The sequence below is a fragment of the Eulemur rufifrons genome, chromosome 15 (assembly GCF_041146395.1).
Source record: "Eulemur rufifrons isolate Redbay chromosome 15, OSU_ERuf_1, whole genome shotgun sequence".
Taxonomy (NCBI): Eukaryota; Metazoa; Chordata; class Mammalia; order Primates; family Lemuridae; genus Eulemur; species Eulemur rufifrons.
This window is the reverse complement of record NC_090997.1, coordinates 36,041,877-36,063,713: the sequence shown is the minus strand read 5'-3', so window position 1 is coordinate 36,063,713 and position 21,837 is coordinate 36,041,877. Positions and strand designations below refer to the sequence as shown.

The following is a 21,837-nucleotide window of genomic DNA, read 5'->3' as shown; positions in this document are numbered from 1 at the left end:
GCTGTGAATAGGATTGTTCCAAAGTATGAAGTCCAGATGTTGGATTTATACTATAGCTCAGTGAATGACAAAAATCATCTTAATAGTACTGTATCTTCTATAGCTTCACTATTTATGCAAAACCTATAAAGAAGCATTAACCCTCTTTGACTAATATTTCCAGCCCAAAAGGCTCCACTAGTAGGCATACCACTATGCCTAGCTGGAAGAAGCATATCCTAAAATCCATGACAGTAAAACTGGTTGTCTTTCAACTGTCATTGTGCCACAGTGATAGAATGTTTAACAGAGATAATGCAGGAATTGTTGCAATGCAACATGGCTGAGACATTTGTGATATGCATGGCCTTTTCTCTAAAATCTTTCTTTTCAATAAATTAATTCATGAAACCTCACAGCTTACTCTAAAGCAAAAGACAACATTTCATGATTTCCCACCTTACATTGGAGATACTAAGGCATAAAGCAAGCAGTTAATTTCTTTAAAATGTCCAGTTAGCAGTTAATTTCTTTGGAATGCCCACTTAGTTTCTTAGCCAACATTACTAATGACTAATTCTTGGTTCTTGACAACACTTCTTCCCCAGCTCAAACATGTTCTCAGCAAATCATGAAGGACCCTGACCAATAAGCACAGCTCTGCTTGTTCCATTAGAGATGCATTGGAAGTCTTTAAGGTCACCATTTGTTTGTATATATCTTTGACATCATTTTTTTGGACTGTACTTGAGGCAGTTACCTCATAGTGAGCACAGAGAGATCCCTGACTGTATCAACACATCAGTAACTGTTATAGAAATATCACAGACCCAGGCTCTCCCATGAGGCGTCTCTGGCCAAGAGGATTGCTGAAATGAGGAGTGTGAGGAAGATGAAAAAGCCAATATCTTTATGAACTAAGCTTTATTTCTAATAAAAGAAAGAAAAACAAGAACAAAACATTGACTACAGTTCAAAATCCAGCTTGTTTTCTTTACAGAGGCCATTTGTTTTAAGTTTGTCCATACAGACTCACATATTTTCACCCTAGCTTATTGTCACATACTTTAAGAAGACAAATGATTTCCTTCTGATTTTTTCCTCCTTCTCTATGGTTTTCTGTCTGCTTTGAAGCAGCCATAATACTGTGGACTGAGACCTGGCTGGGCTGAATGTGCTTTATCCCTATCAGGCAGACGGAGGGATAAACGAATGAAGCAGTGAGTGATGCCAGGTTTATCTGACATATCTGTCTTTCCAAGTTCTGTCTTTGTAATATTTGACTTAGGAATGCAGGGAAATGTCTCCAATCTGACTCCATCTTCATGGAAAAGTCAGAGCAGGGACTCGAGGCTGCAGGAGTCCCTTGGCCCGTCCTCAGTGGTATGCTAGAGCCAACTGGCACTGGCTTGCAGGAGCTGGTTGTGCTCATCTCCTTTCAACTTTGGGCTCAGTGACGTCATGCTGGTAGCTTGAAATTGGCCATGAAGGGGGTATTTACACCATGGATATCTGCAAATGCTACCAATCAAGACTTCTTTTTTTTTTTTTCTTTTTCTTTTTCTGGAGAGCTGGCTTACCAGCACATCATTGCCCTTTGTTTTTCTTGACCTATACCCAAAGGATTTCTTCCAGTGTCCAGTAAAACTTCACTAAACTTCTGACATAGTGTCAGCACAAAGTGACAACCCAAAATGAGTCAGAAAGAGATGAATTCTCTCCACCTGTGTCATCATCAAAATATACCTTGGGGTCAGGGCTTTATCTGTCCCATAATCTCCATAAGCAATCTTGCAAAGCTCCACCACATCAATATTGATATATGACAAAAATGTGCTTTCTAAGCAAATGCAACTTCAAGGTAATCTATGGTTCCCTTGTACCCATTTTCAACCAGATTACTCCCACTAGCTCTCCTGTCCCCAGAAGAATCTCAGGAGCCACCCCTGCTCCCAACTTTGGGACATCCACAGTTGCAATGGAAGCTTTTTGCAGCAGTGACTTCTGCAACTCCTGTGGCTTCTGTGATCCTAATGGCTTCAGAGCATCAGGGATTCTGGCCCCATGATTGCTTTTAGTGTGTGGGAAGTTTTGGTGGTATCTGAGCAGTGGGAGTTAAACCCTGGAGGCTCTGCACCTTCCTGGGATTCTCTTCTTTGGCACCTTTGATAACATCTCAGCAGCTTCAATGATGACAGAAGAGGCCACTTAGCAGAAAGAGTGAGAGAGAAGGAAATGTAAGAATGTCTCTTGGTAATTGTCAGAACAGCATCTAGTAGCACAGTTATTCATCCATCCCTCTTGGGGACTTCTTGAAATAGCTGAGTGAGGGTCTTTGAGGAGAGCCCCTTGGTCCCCAGTCATGGATGAGAGAAGAGTTTGAGTGGCCATACTTTTACTTCCAGTTCTCATTTTGTGAAACGGCACAGGCACAAAAATGTGAAATTGGGATTTAATAGGACATGATTTAACTATTGGTTAAGCCTCTAACAATAATTCAGCCATTCATTTATATTTCAAGATTAAAAAAATGCAAAGAAATCTCCAATGACTTAAAATCCTCTTCTGAAGAAAAGAGAACAAAGTTGTATGGGCCTCTGATTTGCCATCATATATATGATATAATTTTGTTCTTTGAAAGTATCAACAGTTTGTACCCCCATAGTATTCTGAAATAAAAATAAATAAATAAAGTTTTCCAGACCCCCCCAAAAAAAAGAAGAAGAAAAAGAAGATCAACAGCAAGAATACAGAACTTTTTCAATTTTTTTATTAATTTATTTTTTTAATTTTTATTTTTTTTTCAATTTTTTAAAAGATCACATTAAAAATTTGCTTTTTGAGCTATTGTGGATAAAATCTATACTGCTTTGCATTGGAAAGATACTCAGTAACATTTTTGTAGGGTTCGTTTTGTGAACAAAATACTAACTTTTTTCCTATAATAAACTAAAATAGATGTTAACTTAGTAATAACTCATTTATCCAATCAGCTGGCATAGATAAAAGATGTTACTAGTTTCTCCAGCTCCTTCCATGACTTCTCTTTTCAACTGGGACAATTTCACTAGACTGTGAGGTCCATGATGACACAAACCATGTATAATTCTCTTCTTTATCAAGTGCCTGGTATTTTGAAATCACTCAATAAGTATATATTGAATGAGAATAATAAAGTAGATCTCGAAAATAATTTCACAGGTAACAGTCACATCAATTCTATCTTCAAATTTAGTTTTGAGCAATAAATTTTAAAGTGGTTTATACTAAGGAAAAGTTTATTCCAAAATTTCCTTTTTAATGACACATTGCTATGTAGGGTATGATATTTATAAATATGCAAGTGACAAAACTTATGAAAACAGTGGAACTGTTTGGTAAAATTGAAACAGTTTATCAAATACAGGGTATAAACTGGTTTATAATCTAAACCGATAGAGAAACAGAAAACCTGTTAAGTCTGTGGTCCTGACTAGGACTTTGGTTCGAGCAGAATCGAGCTATTTATAATCCTTGGAAGAGAAACTCTATTTTTACATATTTCATATATGTCGATATCTTTTGCATAGGGTACTGTAAAGATTTTTAAAAAAGCATTCCTCTTACAGTCTGAGGTTTTGGGTTTTTTTTTCTCTTTGGTATTTCTCCTTATCTTCCCACCAGCCATTGGGGACATTCCCTTAGAGCAGAAGTGCAGAGAAGACATGGGGTGCTTAGCCCATTACCTCGGTTGGCCCAGGAATCCAGTACTGCAGGCTCATTCCCGGCCTAGGACAGCTGGCTGTGCACAGTGTGGGGAAACTCCTTTGTTTGCAGGCCATGCCACACCCTCTCTTTGGTTTGTCAGCTGCCTGGCAAATTTTTGTCCTTGGCCACAAGTGTCATTAGATGACAGGATAGGGACGACTGAAGGCAAACACATCAGCACTCCTAGAAAAGCAATTCTCCATTTGTGTTCTGTGGATGGTGAGTCATGTTAGTATACTAAGAACTGAGGTGAACAGAAAACAAGGGGAAGAAGGGTAAAGGACACCCTCCCGGGTTACAAATTTGGAAAATACTCACTTTGGGCATTTTTGTTGGCTTGAATGGCAGATGATGAAAATAAAATGTCAACAAAATAAGAAGGTAGTATTGAATTACTGGGAAAGTGTTTTTTCTCATGGCTACACGAGAAACAGACTTTACTATTTATGTACATCTTAATTTTTAGACATTAAAAATTATAGGAACGTAGCCAAAATTAAAAATAACCTGTGTTTTGTACTTTCTTGATGCATAACTATAGAACATTCCTTGACCTTCCTCTGCCCTCACTCCCAGTATTTAGTTACCATGGCTACCACTGAGGCTCACTATTTTTTTTTTCTGATGTGAAACGATAGCAGTGCCATATGAGGAACAAACTGAAGGCTGAATGTGCAAACTCAGAGTACAGTCTTATTATAATATGCAACTTCCCTGAGTTAATCCATTTGCTTTGCAATACACATAATTATTATTTTGCTGCATTCGTCCTCCGTTTTGAACTTCTTCTCATAGGTCCACATCAAGCCACTGAACAACTCTGTGTCTTTGTGCTCTTCCCTCAGCCTGGAAAGAGCTTACTCATCCCCTAGGGCTCAGCAGGAGTACCATCATCTGAGAAATGCTCAGTCCTTAAAGCCTGCACCTCTGGCCTAATCTACAGCCATTTATCTCTGCATGTTTCCAATTTCTTATGATTTTGGGAGTTATTCAGGATCAGGTCTAGTTAATCCTTAGCAATGAGACTGCTATTAAAGCATGTCCCAGGCTTCCTTTTATTTTTTAACTTTTTTTTACTTTTTTGAGACAGGGCCTCACTTTTGTTGCCTGGGCTAGAGTGCAGTGATGTCATCATCGCTCACTACAACCTCCAATTCCTGGGCTCAAGCAATCCTCCTGCCTCAGCTTACCAAGTAGCTGAGACAACAGGTGTGCACCACCATGCCCAGCTAATTTTTCTATTTTTTTGTAGAGATGGGGTCTTGCTCTTATTCAGACTGGTCTAGAACTCCTGGCCTCAAGTGGTCCTCCCGCCTCGGCCTCCCAGAGTGCTAGGATCCTTTTCTTTTTTTAATCTGTTTAAATGTCTGTTTAGTAGACCAACTTTCACATGAGAAGTCATTGGAGTGTGAGCTTTCATTATATTTATGATTTTCGTTATACTATGTACATATAATATTTTTATTATAACCATTTATTTATTTTGTGTTTTTCTATTTTTGGATATAATTTATAATATACCTAAAACAATAGATTAGCATAGCACTTATAATTTATAAATAAATATGCAATGTTGGGGTAAGTGATTACATTTTTAATTGATGAATTGAACTATTAAAAAAATTTGAAGACGACTCTTTGACTTTTATTCCTGAGGGAAGCAGTGTGTTTTATTTTTCTGTGTGTCCTTGCATCCAGCATGGTGCTGGTATGCTTGTTATGCAGTATAGTGGTACCACAAAACAAGTTTGTGGAATGAAATATAATCCGTAATTTTCAAGCTGAGAAAGCCTGGGGGTTAACAGTAAAAGATCACCGTAGTATTTCTTTGTGTTCACTTTTACCTGAACTAATGCCCAGCCTCCTCGCGGTTATTTTAAGAGGTGATCTCCAGGGGCGTCCATTGAGCCCTCCAAACACTGTCCTGCTCCTGAGCTGACTTGAAGATCTATTGATGCCTCTGCTACCTCTGCTGGTTCCAACAGTGACCATTCAGAAGTATCCCAAATCCACTTCCTGTCTCCTGCATAGCCAATAATTTTCTCCTTCCAGAGCCTTTCCTGGTGTGCCTCAGTTTTTCTTTACAGCTTTATTATTTATTATTCTATTTGCACCCTCCGTAGGCCTCAGCTTTGGCTATGTGCCTGTGGAAGCCCCCTGTGAATACATCCTCTGCTATGCATAACATTTCCTTTTCCCTTGGAAAGTGACATTGTTATTAGAGCAAGCTTGTGGATGGAGTGCAGCTTCTTCTTTTTGGACAATTCCTTTCCAGGAGGTTTCTTTGACTACCCTGCACACAGTCTGCTCTTGCCTCCACCCCTTCTCTCATTCATGTCTGTTTGACATCCAGGCTTGTCCAGACTGGACCCAAACTCAAATGGTTTCAGAGGACAGATGAATAATAAACAGGTGAAGCAGAGTAGTTGAGTATTAAACCCCTCAGAACTAAATATTTTTTCCTCCTTTTTCAACTGAAACATGAAACTCTTTTGGTGTAGCTTTTGTATTTCTCCTTAGGTACAGAAAAGAATTTCTCTACAATAAAAAAAAGTGCACATATAGTAATAAATACACAGCAGTTGACTCTCGGTCTCAGTGCTCAAGAGGTAATGAAGAGTGATAAAGACTGTGGTAAACTAGCTAGTAAATGCTCTATCTAAATGGGTAAGCCACTATTCAATCCAGCTAAATTAGCTATGCGGGACTATGGGCCCAGTGGTGCCAGATCTTCTGATTTTTTTCGATAAAATCTAAATGTCTACAGCCATACCCCTCTGAACACTCCTGATCGATCACCTCTGATCTTGGAAGCTAAGCAGGGTTGGGCCTGGTTAGTACTTGGATGGGAAAATCTAAATAGATAATTTATGAAATCTGATTTAAAAAAAGTCCCATCCATGGACACACCCATGCATGGACACACACATGCACACGCAGAAACCATCATCATTTTGTAATTCAAAAGTCTGAACCCTCAAACAGGAACCCTGCTGGAAGATGAATAATAATGTAGTATATAATCAGTTCATGTAAACAGTTACACTTAATATTAATATTATAATAATTTTCATGTGGCTAAGCCAAGTATTTCTAGTTTGATTGTGGGAAGGGCAGAGAATTGCTGGTTGAAATAGGTAGAGAATTCTGGGGCCTCTTTGCAGTTTTCTGGCCCTCACTTCATCCTCCTTTGTCCTAGAGCTTTGTTTCTCAGTGTGTGGTCCTGAGACCAACAACATCAGCATCACCTGGAAACTTGTTAGAATTGCAAATTTTCTGGCCCGGTCCCAGACTCAGAAAATCAGAAACTCTGCAGGTGGGAACAACAACCTGCGTTAACAAGCCCTGTAGGTGACTGGGATGTACACTGAAGTTTGAGCACCATTGCCCTGGCTTTCAGAGGGAGATTTTCCACTTGCAATATGTTCCTGGAGCCCTGGCAGGCTGGGATGACCCTGGACCTCCTGCCACTCCACCCTCAACACCAGGTTTAAACAGCCAAGGTATGTCTGATATGTGAACCGTGAGTTCAGTTTGGCTCTTCAAGAAAGGAATATCGAACTGAGACTCAAAAGAGGAAGTTGGCACTTAGTAGCAGAGAAAAGGGGATTTGTGAGTTAAGAGGAGGAAAAAAAATTGTCTGCAGATTTCCTCTTGCCCTCCCTCTCACAGGGTTTGTTTAAAAAAAATAGGCTAGTGATTTGATTTAAAGAAATATCTTCCTCATTCTTCCTTCGACCTAGTGTCTTACAAATGGCTACTTCTGTTTTAATTTCAAAGATTCGCTGCGATTAACAAAGACTCTGAGGAATATAGAGTTAAGGGAGTGATGGTGCTACATGATTTAAATTTAACCAACTTGGTCTGATGTGGTGGCTCACGCCTATAATCCTAGCACTTAGGAGGCTGAGGAGGGAGGATCACTTGATTTCAGGAGTTGGAGGTTGCTATGAGTTAGGCTGACGCCACAGCATTCTAGCCCAGGCGACAAAGCGAGACTCTGTCTCAAAAAAAAAAAAAAAAATTAATCAATTTGATTTTTTAACACCACCGTTAGATTCTGGAAGCGTAATAGGTAAGGGGTCATGTTTGGGGCTTGGGGCACACTTCAGGAAAGTCGAGGCTGGGAATGCCCCTTCTGGAGCAGAATGAGATCACTGAGATCTCATTTGTATAATTTCAGTGGAAGGCATGGAAAAAGAACACAGATAGGAAAACAGGAAAGGTGCCTAAAAGAAGGAAGTGATAGGAAAGAAAGGCAACACATAAACCCCTGTACCATTCGCTCTCACCAACCTCCGCGGAGGCGCTGCACAGTGATTTCGTTGTTGAACAGTCCCTGAGCTCTGGCTGTCTCCAGGGCCCACATGAGTCTTATTCTTGCCTTTTTTTTTCAAAGTTAGAACAGGAAGAATAGTGATCAGATTTAAAGGAACATTCCTTTACATACATAGCCTTAAAGTCCTGTAGTACTTTATGGGTTTGTAAAACTGTAACCAATATTGTATCTCAAAGTTAAGACACTCATAGAACTCAGGAGCACAATTCTAATACTTGATTTCTTTATGATTGAATTCAACTTTGTTCATTAGTTACCCTTCCTGTGCTCCTTCCCTGCAATCTCTACCAGAGATAGAAAACTTCAATATTGCCTCGTAAATTCAATTTTATCTGGTGATTTTTTTCCCCCAGTTACATTCAATATGCATAATTCAGTCCTAGACCAAATCAAGATTCCATTGTAGTCTTTCCTTTTCCTCCTCCCAAGCTCTCCCACTTCATGTCTTGGGGTATCACACAAACACTGTGCAGCAGTGGTGGGGAGTGGGAGGGAAGTTTGCTAAAATGATTAGTTTAGTGGAAGTAGCAGGATAGAGCACATCCAGTATATGGTTTAGAGTGACTTCCCTGCTGCTTTCAGGACTGACTACGTAATTTAGAGGGCCCAGTGCAAAATGAAAACGTGTTCAAAAATAATTAAGAATTTCAAGACAGCAACAGCAGAGCATTGAGCCTAGTGCAGGACCCTGTGTAACTGCATAGGTCATGTGCCTATGAGGCCCATCCTGCCTGTGTTCTCTGTTGTCATCTCTCAGCCTGGATCCTGGTGAAAGTAGTGCCCATGTCGCTCTCTGGTGAAATGCATCTGTCCTGCTATCTTGGAACCCCACCATAACTCACATCGGGGAAGCATGATCCCTCAAGGGTAGCCATGCCTTCCATTTCAACCCCAGTTTGGGTGATCAGCTTTGAAGCCCTCTGCCTTGGTAACTTTCCTATTGTCATGCCGGCTGCTTTTCCAACTACCTTCCACCCTCTCTGGGCACGTGGCCCCTTCTGTATCTCCTCCGTATACTTAGAGGGCATTAGTCTCCATCAACTCCTTTTCAGAGGTACGTTTGCTAGATCTGTATGGTCCGTCTGTGTATCCCACGGCACAGCTAATGTCAGTGGGAATCTTACTCTCAAATTTTATCCATGAAACAGAATGTCAGGTTCTTCCACCTTAGATTTCCCAAACTTTGTGGGGGAGCTGTTTTATGTTCATGACTTCTCTCAATTTATGTGAAAGAGAAGGAGAGACTTTTTTTTTCTTCTCTTTTCTTTTCAGCTGTTTTCTAATTACTGTAAAGTGGGGTGGGGAGTGGGGAGTGGCAGAAACCATTTCTATTTTTCCCAGTTTAAATGCACCCATCAATCATCTTTGTCACATAGTCTAGATCAAGGCTGGCAAACTAAGGGCTAAGGTCAACTCTGGCTACACCCATTCATTTATGTCTTGTCTGTGGCTGCTTCTGTGCTACAACGGCAGAGTTGAGTAGATGCAACAGAGACCACATGGCCTGCAAAGCCTAAAATATTTAATATCTGCTTCTTTGTAGAAAAAGTTTGCCAGCCCTTGTGCTGGATGCTCACAGTTGAAAGTAAAGTGACTTTCTCCCTGGTGCTACCTCTATGGGGCTATTGAGAGGTGTTTGATGACCTGCCATAGGTTAATGCTTCCTGTCTTCATGCTGCTAGTAAATACTTTCACATACATATGGGGAGTAGAACAGGCATTGTGATTTCACATATGGACAACAGGTAGTACATCAGTGCATTATTGTCCTCATTTTACAGACAAGGAAACTGAGGGCTGGAGAGGTAAGTGACTTGTCCAGCACTATAGAATAAGTGTGTGGGGTTAGGGATGCAGCTTTTTTGTTTCCTCAGGATGAATGACAGGCATCTCCAGGAGGATTCAGCCTGTTAGGAAAACAGATGCTAAAGATGTTGATGTCTGAGGTCATGGGACACCTTAAGGTCCACTGAGGGGTTGGTGTGCTAGGGTAGGGTGGATGGAGGGTGGAAAAGAGAGGTGACTAGGGGTCATTAAATGTTTGCAAAAATTATTCCAAAAGGTCGTGACTCATTTTGTTATATATGTCCTGCCTGTACATTGAGTCTGAACCTTCTGCTTTGTGGCATGGCATTTTAGATAAAATAAATTCCTAGTGCACATTAATTAGCTCATTGTAAAGTTCTCAGACTTTATGGCTTTTGCCAGACTTTGCATTCATATAGCAACGAAGTTTATGCAGATTTGCTGACTGATACAGAATCTACAGCCTCTTAACACAGTATCAGAGTGATAAACATCTTTAAAAATCAGATAAACATCTTTGACAATTATGGTTTCAGTTGCATTCATAGGACATGTTTTGATAGGAATAATTTTTACTTTTCTCCTTTCTTGGTTTATGAAGTAGCTATGGTCTGTTTTCAATTTAGGCTCCCTATACTTTGATCTAATCTAAGACAAAAGATGCTCAGGGCCAATTAGAAGAGACAGAAGTCAGAAGGAGTTCAAAGCAAAACACAACCCGACTCCAAACATTACAACCGATTTTAAGTTGTTCTTTTATGTGAAGAAATGCTCTAGGGCTTTGAAAGGAAAGGCATTTAAAGAACACCTGAATACAGTGGACGTGTGTGTAGGCAATTAGAACGCATGAAGTCATTGCCAGCACACAGATGGGGCGGTTTGTGCAGTATTTCATTTTTCTCTTTTGTCAGCATGAAGCAGTGATATCATCCAAACCACTGCATGTCTCTCTCCCCGTGGAGGTTAACTCATCTTGTTCACACTGACTATCAATTGAGATTTGCCTCACATTTCTCGAAAATGCGATAAAATCATTTGAGAATACTTGCTGTATAAAGATAAACATTTTTCTGTTAAAAAATTTTGTACAGTTGGCTTAACAGAATTAAGAATTAGCTAATCCACAAACTAGAATTTTTCTTACTGCAGCTAATTAAAAAAATCAGTTTAACTCATATCCAGTTGTCATAAAATTACTATATTTCTGGAGTCTTAATGACTTTCCCAATTCAAAAAGTCAAAAGTCAAGACTGAGAGCAAAGTTACCCTTTAGCTCCTTTGAAAATCTCAAGTATTCAGGAGTAGACGGGCAGTGTGAGGGGAGCGGTGAGGGAAGAGAATGTGATCTTAGAAGAAAAAGATGTTACAAGAATAGAAATTAAAGAAAGAAATCTACTGGAATAGCAGGATTTTCATATTGGTTATTGTTGTTTGAGACTGCTTGGGGATGCTATACCCTGAGACTAAACTTATTTCAGCCCCATTAAAGGGTATCTATGAATGCATTTGTATTCTAGTAGTCCTGACTCAGTGGTAAAAGCTTCTATTCAGACTTCTTGCACATGGAAAATTCAGAATGTGTTCTAGTTCAGCCTTGCCCCTAGCCATATTATTTGGGCAAATGACTAATCACCTTTCTAAGCCTCATTTTCCTGATTGATTGATTGATTGACAGTCTCCTGTCGCTGGGGCTACAGTGCAGTGGTATCATCATTCCTCACAGCAGCCTGAAACTCCTGGGTTAGGCTCAAACAATCCTCCTGCCTCAGCATCCCAAGTAGCTGGGACTACAGGCATGTACCCCCACACCTGTATGATTTTTCTATCTTTTGTAGAGATGGGGTCTCTCTGTGTTGCTCAAGCTGGTCTCAAACTCCTGGCCTCAAGTGATCCTCCCACCTCAGCCTCCCAAAGTGCTATTACAGGTGTGAGCTACTATGCCTCATTTTTCTTATCTTTAGATGAAGAACAATGATAATATCTGCTTTACTGGGTTGTTATGAGCATTCCATGAGATGATATTATATATGTCAAGTGTTTAACCCACTACTCAGTGCATAAAAAGCTCTTTAGTAAATATCGGTTACTAAATATCGGTTATAATTGTCGTTTTTGAGAATGAAGATAATATTTAAGAATAATTCAGCAAATCTAGACTGCTGAGATAAAGTCTAAGGTACTTGTCTTTCTGGCTACAGATAGAGCTGTTTTGCTAGTGGGAGAGAAATGACTGATTCTTATTCAATTCTGGGCCTGGGACTTTTTAGGGATGATGAAATACAGGAAGGAATTCTAGTCCTGGCTAACAAGCAGTCTGGTAATTTTCCAGATGTTTAGCAACTTTAATTAAAGTAAATGGAGACATTCCCTTTTCTTCAGAGGCCATACAGTGCTATTACAATGTCTGAAAAAATTGCAGTGGTCAAGTAGGAAAAATATAGGTAAAATTTACCAGGAACCTAAAGAGTTATCATAATCACCTAAATTTGAGGTCCATACTCTTTTCATGTAATCAATGATTACATATTATAAACTATGTCCAGTGGAACAGTGACATCAGAATTATAATAACAAAATATTATAAGTATAAAAATGTATTTGAGGTTCAAGAATGAGTCACTGATGTTGAAAATGTCAGAAAAAATGTCATTATGTCATCACAACTGTACATAACAATACATTGCTAGGTAGTTAAATGCTTTTGTCTTTCATGTAATTGACAGTAGCCTCATTTCTGTGAAGGAAGTAAAAAAGAAAAAACAAAAACAAAAACCTGTTATAGATGCCGGAAATGAGTATAAAGAGGTGAAGCCTAATACTCAGCCTACAAGGTCACAGATCCTTCGGTCGTGGTGCACGTAGGAAATGCTCATGAGGAGACGTGGGTCCTAGTTCCAACTATTCCATTCACCAGCTCTGACTCTGAGCATCGTTTTCCTCAGTTGTAAAGTAGGAGGAGTACGGGTGCCTGCATGCTAGTTATTTCAGGGAAATAAAATAGAAACACTATTCTTATGCAAAGTGGTTTCTATGCTAGATGGGTCAACAAGACTAACACCAGAAGCTGCTCAAGACCCAGACTAGACTGTATATAATTAGGTGCTAAATGGGTGGTATAGATTAGGTGTGCTACAGGAGTTTAGCAGAGGAAGCGTCAGTATTAGCTAGAATAGGGAAGAGAGATTTTGTGGAGGGGTGGCCAACAGGTGTGCTTATGACTGTGCATGTACCACCAGCTTCAATTTGGAGGGATCTGGTTTGAATCCTGCCAACCACCCAGGCTCTGTGACTTCAGGCATCCTGGTTACCCTGTTGCCCTGGGGAGCTGATACCTGCCTAACTTGAGGGTAATTGGGGGAAAATTAGAGCTATTTGCATCTCTGTCATCTCCCACTCTGCCAGTACTTAGGTGTCAACGTCAGTACCCACACGTGTATCTACTTTCCTTTCTCTGAAATCGTGTTGATATCTCTCATCAGCTGTCATTTACACTCCTATTTTGTCTGTTATCTTTTCTTTATTTTTATTTCAGTGTATTTCAGGAAAGAGTGGAAATAAATACAAGCATTTAATTCACTATGTTTATCACAAAGTATATGTGTTAATTTAACAAAAATTTAATTTTTTTAGTGTTGGAAATTTTGCCAAATATTACTAATTGCTTTTGCCATCTGTTGACCACAAGTGTATCTAAATCTTTCTTGATTCTAATTATATTTTCATCTGGTCATTTTAATTGGAAAGAATAAGTTCTATAAGTAAACAATAAGTTTATTTAGATATTCTAATATCTAAAATATTATAAATTCAAACCATCAAATAATGTCTGTCAATTGGTGTTCTGACAATTTTAAAAAGCCTTGTTAAATCTCCTAAAGGAGATTATATGTTTGAGGCAATAACAATTATATAAGCATGAAAGTGCCAAAGAATTAATATAAAGAACAAGTAAATATATAAAATTGCCAAGAAAGGAGAAATGATACCTGTTGAAACAGTCAGAGGAGGCCTGAAGACTGCAGGAAAAGAATAGACCATTTTAGGAAAGAAACTCATGAGCAAAGATACAAAAATAAAATATACCATACATAATCTTTTTTTTGAGACAGTGTCTCCCTCGGTCACCCTGGCTAGAGTGTAGTGGTGTCATCATAGCTCACTGCCACCTCAAACTAACTCCTGGGCTCCACTGATCCTCCTGCCTCAGCTTCCTGAGTAGCTGGGACCGCGGGTGTGCACCACCACACCAGGCTAATTTTTCTGTTTTTGTAGAGACGAGGTCTCACTCTTGCTCAGGTTGGTCTTGAACTCCTGGCCTCAAGTGATCCTCCTGCCTCAGCCTCCCAAGGTGCTAGTATTATAGGCATGAGCCACCACGCCTGGCCCCAGACATAATTTTTGTCGGTGAATAAATAAGCATGGTAAATGTGTGGGAGGTATTGAAAGGTAAGACTGGAAATACAATTTTTCTGGAAATGGAGGATCTTGAATACTAGGTTATGGCTGGTGGAATGGAAAGTGAAAGGCAGCTGCAGCAGACATTATGATAAAAGAATCAATCAATCTGGGGATTTTCATCAAAATATTGGTAAAAGAGGTCACCTTATATTACCGTTCAAAGTTTAGAGCTCAAATTGTACATTCTTTCAGACTCAGGCATGCGAATTTAAAAATATTTCTTGTTTCATTGTAGTTTCCTGATCTATTCTCTTGTCATTTCTGTCTTTTTTTCTGGAAACGTCTCTACGTCTGTTGATAACATCCTTGAAGGATATTTCAACTTCATAAAATATTTCACCATGGCTTTAAGCTGGGGTAGAATAATATTTTTCTATTTTGCCACAGTTATAATATTTTCCTTGGCCTTTGATTACAACATCATTGCACTGACTCCAAGAGAATCCCCTTCCCTGGATTCTAATATTTTTTGAAATTATTTAAAGAGATTTTCAATTTGTCTGGATAGATCTGCCCTAGTAGGATAAAAAATACTTTAAATGAGCAAAAACTTTAGTTATCTGAGAGGATTTGATGAGTGTAGATAATGAGAAGTGAAAAGAATCGTTTAACACGGCTTCTTGCGTAAATAGGATAAAGAGAACAAAAGAAAATTGTAGAGGAAATTTAGGGCAAAACCTAGGAACATTTCTGAACAATATGTGCTATTAGATAAATGGTAACCTCATGAGAAGTGTTTGAACATTTCATGAGTTGGGATATTTATAAGCAGATTGAACCAAGTAAACAAGATACACACACAGGAAATAATCTGGCATTGATAGAGAATAAACTAGTTGATTTAATTGGTCTTTTGCATCTTAAAATTTACTGATGACATAAAGCTAAAACAGATGTTTTCTTTTGCCTTCAGTTTTGGGTGCTTTGAGTATTGTCATTTAAGTGTAAAAGAAAGAAGCAGGACAGTTCCGTGGTAATGTTCTGGAAGCCCTACTTGCAGCAGGCCTTTTGCCAGGCCACACTATAAAATGTCAGCTTTTCTGTAATTATGTGCTTTCCTTTTTATTACATATTATAATTTTTTCTTATGATTCTACAAAGTACTTTAAAAATAGAAATTAAATATATAAAATTATTGTGGCATCTCATCGTTTGTGCTAGGTAGGGTCTTAAAAATACATGTAGATAAAACCAGGAACAGAGAGGAGTTGGATACTTGAGAAGCACAAGAAAGATGCCAAAACCTAATTTATGCAGGAAAGATGTTTTTGTTGGTGGTGGGGATGGGGAATATTTTGACTAATGTTGAATCATAGCAGAAAAAGACAAATCTGAAAAGGGGCAAGAGCAGGCGTGAGAATACTAGGGAAAATTCAAGGTCAAAATTTGTAGGAACTAAGGAAGCATGGGAACTGGAACTATTATAGACTATTGTTTCTTTTTCCTGTTCGAATGCTCTAGAAATACTTGTTAGTTCAGCATAAAGGAGTCAAAGTCTTTACATTTTCTGGTTCCTGTGGTATTATTCACCGAACAGTATGCTCTGGCATTGCCCAATATGTGTACACGGGAGGGGGAGAGGAGAGATGACTGGAGATAAAAGAGGGAGGTTTGGAATAACATTCGGTCTTCCCTTTCTTCACACTCTAGTCAGCAAATTCCACACAACTATTGCTGACTAACTATTAAAAAAGAAAAGTAAGTATGTTTCATGTTAAGATAATTTCTCTTATTAAAGAGAAGAATCTATGCCCCAAATAACATTGATTAAAAAATGGTTATAAAATCTAATATGAATTTTCAGCTTATTTATACCTTTTTCTTACTTCAAAGCTGTATACCGGACGAAGCAAAGGCATTCTTGGCTTCTTTCAGAAAGTCTGTTATCTACATGTCTTAAACTTGCAGCCATGCAATCAACTATCAAGAAGCCTATGGAGATTCAGATGCCTTTTCTGTTACCTGCCTGCTACCCCTGTAATCACAATAGACAGGATTTGGCCAACTCTGATGAAATGTTTACTATTGTTCAGCTCTGGGGATTTTAACACAATAAGTTTGTAATGGTTCCTGTTCAGATTTGGCATCCTGTTTTTCTTTTCTTTCCTTTTCTTTTCTTTTCTTTTTTTTTTTTTTTGAGACACAGTTTTACTCTGTTGCCTGGACTAGAGTGCCGTGGTGTCAGCCTAGCTCACAGCAACCTCAAACTCCTGGGCTCAAGTGATCCTCCTGCCTCAGCCTCCCGAGTAGCTGGGACTACAAGCATGCGCCACCATGCCCGGCTAATTGATATATATATATATATATATGTATATATATGTATATATATGTATATATATATATATTTAGTTGTCCAGCTAATTTCTATCTACTTTTAGCAGAGACGGGGTCTCGCCCTTGCTCAGGCTGGTCTCAAACTCCTGAGCTCAAATGATCCGCCCGTCTTGGCCTCCCAGAGTGCTAAGATTACAGGTGTGAGCCACTGCACCCGGCCTTGGCATCCTGTTTTTATAACCTGTACCCTTAATAATTGACCTGGTTGCTTCTCAGGAAGGTTTTTGAATGATTCATCATTTTATCAGTTCTGCAGGAGGTTAATGATTTCAGAAAAAGTATTATTGCTTAGTAACATAGTTTAAATTGCTACGTGAGTTTTGCAAGAGTGTCTATGCAGGAAAACATATGCATGGATTTCTCAAATTCCGTAGTGTGGAATGAGAAAACATTATCTTAGCACTTGCAACTTTTTCTTGATCCTCTGATTTATGAGGTATTCCCCCCATTCCATTTTGCATGTGTTTAGGAACTTAGAGGAAAGTTGTACAGTGAGTAGATATTTGGAGTAAGACCTGGGTTCCAATCCTAGTCCTTCTATTCACTAGGATGAACTGTGTGATCCAGGAAAAGTTATTTAATCTCTTTAAACCTCAGTGGCCTCATCTATAAACCTGAGAATAATAGCACCCACTTTACAGGGCTGATGTGAATATTAAATGAGATGCTGTATGTAAAATGCTTACTACACTGTATAACATGTAAGAAACATTAAATGAGAGCTATTAAAGGGCATGAATGTTACCAAGTGTGATACGTGGAGGTCCATTATTGTTTGGATCTTTTCTTCCTACAAAATAGAATAAAGCAGTTCAGGGTAGAGATTATTGATAGCAGACTTAGTTGTGCTATTGAGAAATTATGTTTTTCTCCCTCATATTTGCTAATTCCTTCCTAAAACATTTCTTGACTAGTTTGCTATCACTGAGTACTTTGCATTCCTGAGAAGTAGAACAGGTGCTGATGGTTGAATTTGTTGTGGTGATAAAGATAGAAGACCCTATTTGGCTTTCCAAGAAAGAACAAAAATCTATGTGCCCATGCCAAAGGAAAAGTAATGAAATTTCAGTGTCAAAAAGGAAAATATTTGCTAAGACAGAATTGACATCATAGGTCTACCACATGAGATTTTTCTATCAGCTAAAGGGAATTAATGTGGAAGGGAACAAGAAACTCAAGCTTTCAACTTGATTAATAATATAAAATAATGAGATAACTCTAAAATGTATGGAGTTTTATTTTCTGTAAAAATATTATAAGAAAATTTATTTAAAAACATTAACTTCATACTGAAATTTTTAGAAAGAACATAAAGTTGGTACTGTAATAAAAAGACTCCACTTTCTGTGTGTTTGCAAATACAATTATGATTGAGTAAATGCATGTAACATACAGTTAGTTATTACATTTGTCCTTTCTTAGGAATGTCCTAAGGCATTCCTAAAATGGCAGTCCCCAACCTTTTTGGCACTGGGGACCATTTTCATGGAAGACAACGTTTCCATGGCCAGGGGTGGGGTGGGGAGATGGAGTGTAGGGAAAAGGGGGAAGGCAAAGCTCAGGCAGTGATGCGAGTGATGGGGAGCGGCTGCAAACACAGATGAAGTTTCACTGTCTTGTGGCTGCTCACCTCCTGCTATGTGGCTTGCTTCTTAACAGGCCATGGACCAGTGACGGTTCATGGCCCAGGGGTTAGAGACTGCAGCTATAAAAGACATAGAAGATTCGGGGAGATGAGACACAGATACATGACACAGTCAGATACAAATACTGCGTAAGATTTAGGCTGTGTATGATTTAGTTTAAAACATTACCACCTCACTTCCTGTGCTTTGGTAACTATATCTGAGATTTCTATTAACTCATGATTTAAATTGAAGTCAAATCAATATTTGATGTATCATCTCAAAGAGCCTTAAGATTTTATAGAAAAATTATTTCAGATAAAAGGAATTCACATGTGGTATGGAGTGGTAGGGAATCACGCTTCAATTTCGAAAGCCCATGTGTCTTAGTTGTGATGTATAACAGGTCATGAGTTAAATTTGAAACTCTTTATTCATCTCTCCTTTTTTTTTTGGCTTGGGACTTAAGTCAGCCCATTCTGCCCACAAATAAGCTGTGATATGGTAGGTCTGCTTTACGGTGCTCTGGCTTCTGTTACAAAGAAACATCTATTCTTTGTCCATCATGGAAGCATAAAAGATGCTCTAAAATTGAGAACTAATCACTGAATGAACCAGAAAACAGGGTGCCAGTGTCAAGGACCACTTCTTGGGTTTATATTGTTCAAAGTTAGGGTGCTGTATAGAAAGTTCACACACACATAAAAGGATCCATTTGGTTGAAAGAGTTCAGTTCAAAAAAAGAGCATGAATATAGATTTCAAGATTCATTGAAGAATTGAATATTTGCTATCTGAAAGGCAACATCATACCGTGTTTATGTTTTTGTTATAAACCTAATGTTTTTTTTTTAAAAAAAAACTTGCCTTACTTTCTTAAGTATGGATAAGTTCATAAAGGAAATTTACTTTCAGATAACAAAGTCCTTGTATTTTATCTGGAATGAATAATGAAAATCTTATTGTTTAGCTGTTTAGGGAAAGGGCTGTTATTTAATGTGGGTTTTAAATAGGGCCATGAGCTAAACTACAATATTAATGATTTAGGCAAATTTTGTAGTGCAGCCCCCAGGATATTTGAGCTCTTTTCAGAGCCCTTTGAGTCCTAGCCTTTGAGTTCAGTATGTTTGTTTGTAACATACCTGTTTGTTGAGTTCTTTTGCTCAGAGACTGAAGGAGAATCTGTAAAGCATTTGTCATGGAATGACTAAAATGTGCTTCCCATGCGACAAGTTAGTATCTTAGCAGCTGCTTTGGCTTTTTTCTCTATTTTACCTCAAAATATTGTTTTAAATTTTGATTCTGAAATTGGTCTATTTTCTCCCAACTCTTTGTGCTCTTATTCCTGGAAATGACTGACATAAAAAGGCTTGATTTTGAAAAATAAACTATGGAAAAATACAATTCCATAACACTAAAAATTATACCATCCTCTTCTTCCCTCTGCTTTTCCCTTTTCCTCTTTCCATTCAAGCCCCTCCACCCTAGGTGGATGTTTCTGCACATTGTGACACCCAGCTGGTTCCCGGCAGGGTTTGAAATTTGGATTTTCTGGTAAATAAACTTTATATTTTAGAACAGTTTTAGATTCACAGGATTATTGCAAAGATAATACAGGGGGTTCTCCATGCCCCACACCCAGTGTCCTTTATAATTAACATCTTACCTTTGTTATAATTAGTAAACCAATATTGATACATTATTATTGACTAAAATCCATGCTTTGTTTTCCTTACTGTCCTTTCTTTGTCCCACGATTTCATCCAGGATGCCACATTACATTTAGTGGTCCTGTACCCTTAGGTTCCTCTTGGCTGTGACTGTTTTTCAGATTTTTCCTGTTTTTGATGACCTTGACACTTTTAAGAATTACTGGTTAGGAATTTTGTAAAATGTCTCTCAATTGGAATCTGTCTGGCATCTCATTATTAGACTAGGGTATAATGTTTTGGGGAGAAAGACCACAAGGGTAAATAAAGTGCCATTCTCATCACATTGCATCAAAGATACATACCATCAACATGACTGAGCAATGTTGATGTTGGTCTTGATCATTTGATTTGAGATGTTTGTCAGGTTAAAATCATGTTGTTGTTTTTTTTTTTTTTCTGAAGACCATCAGAAGGGTTTCCTGAGGACTTTAATGATGTATGCATTTGGTTTTTCTTTATGTTGTAAAGCTGCTGTAAGTTTCTAAGCATTTAGACAAAAATAATTTTAGTGGCAGTAAATAACATCTTATCTTTTTTCATGTGTTGTAGGTGGGAATGAGATCCCGAAATCAAGGTGGTGAAAGTTCAGCTAATGGGCATATCTCCTGCCCCAAGTCCTCCATCATCAGCAATGCTGGTGATAAAAGTCTCTCAGAAGATGCAAAAAAGAAGAACAAATCAAATAGGAAGGAGGATGATGTCATGGCCTCAGGAACTGTCAAACGACACCTAAAAACATCTGGAGACAGTGAAAGAAAGACTAAGAAATCCCTGGAGTTATCCAAAGAAGACCTCATCCAGCTACTCAGTATAATGGAAGGGGAGTTGCAGGTAGAGTCAAACTTTCTCAACTATTGCGTCTCTAGTTCCCAAGCTATAAAATAAGAGACTATAAATCTATCCCCCTCTCTGGATTGTGAACTTCAGGGGAAAGGAGATATGTCTTCCTTGTGCATTTCTAGATCTCTAGTGCCTGGCACAAGTTTGCACTACATAAATATTTGTTGAATGAGTGGTAAACAAAAAGGTGCCTGATTCAAACTTTAAGCTTCTCTAGAAGCAGAAAATTTCTTCATGATAGGATTTTGATAATAATTTAATACAAGTCCCTGCATTGAGTAGGTAATCAGTTATCTAATTTCAATATTGACTGTGGTTGAAAAATGTAGAAAAGTAATGACTATTAGACTAGAAAGTTAAGGTCAATTGTTACTTTTGTTTTTCCAGAAGGTAAAGTAAAAGAGAGATAGAGAGGTATTGGGAGAGAGAGAGGGAGGGAGGGATAGAGAAAGAAGGCTTTGTTGAAACCAGCCTTACTCCTCAGTCTTTTCTCATTTTTTGGAAACATTCAGCCTCAATTTTCTACAATGTCATAGGAGTGAGATGTACACAAATAAGCAGAACATTGCGTTGTGAAGAACCTAATAGTTTCCCAAGCATTTTCAAGTTTATTATCTCATATGATCATAATAAAAGTGTAGGTATCATTATCTGTATTTTATAAATGAAGAAACTGAGGCCAGAAGGGTTAAATGGTTTGTCCAGATTCCATCTCAGGCCTCTTGATTCTTGGCCCAGTGCTCTTTCCTCTGCCCACTCCCACCATGAGCCGGATTCTTCCCATTAAGTCTGTATTTTTAGGGATCCAGGAGATAGTTGGATTCTTCTGAGTTTCTGAGCCCTGAACAATTGTATTTCTGGAAGTAGGGGAAAAATAATTTTTTTTTTTTTTAGAAGAGGGTAACTTAAGAGTGAGAGAGTTGCTATTTTTTGTTTTGTTTTGTTAGGTTCTTAGCTTGTATGAACCTCTAAGGGAATACCAACAATTGGATGAAATA

General features: G+C 38.4%; 1 protein-coding gene across 1 annotated transcript in view; it reads left to right on the top strand.

The window, feature by feature from the left end:
• FILIP1 (filamin A interacting protein 1) overlaps positions 1–21,837 on the top strand; it is a 163,144-nt gene that overhangs the window by 53,264 nt on the left and 88,043 nt on the right. Inside the window, exon 2 of the mRNA XM_069488235.1 lies at positions 20,549–20,830. Coding sequence (XP_069344336.1) covers positions 20,555–20,830 — 276 coding nt within the window. The 5' untranslated portion in view covers positions 20,549–20,554. The remainder of the gene's footprint in view (positions 1–20,548; positions 20,831–21,837) is intronic.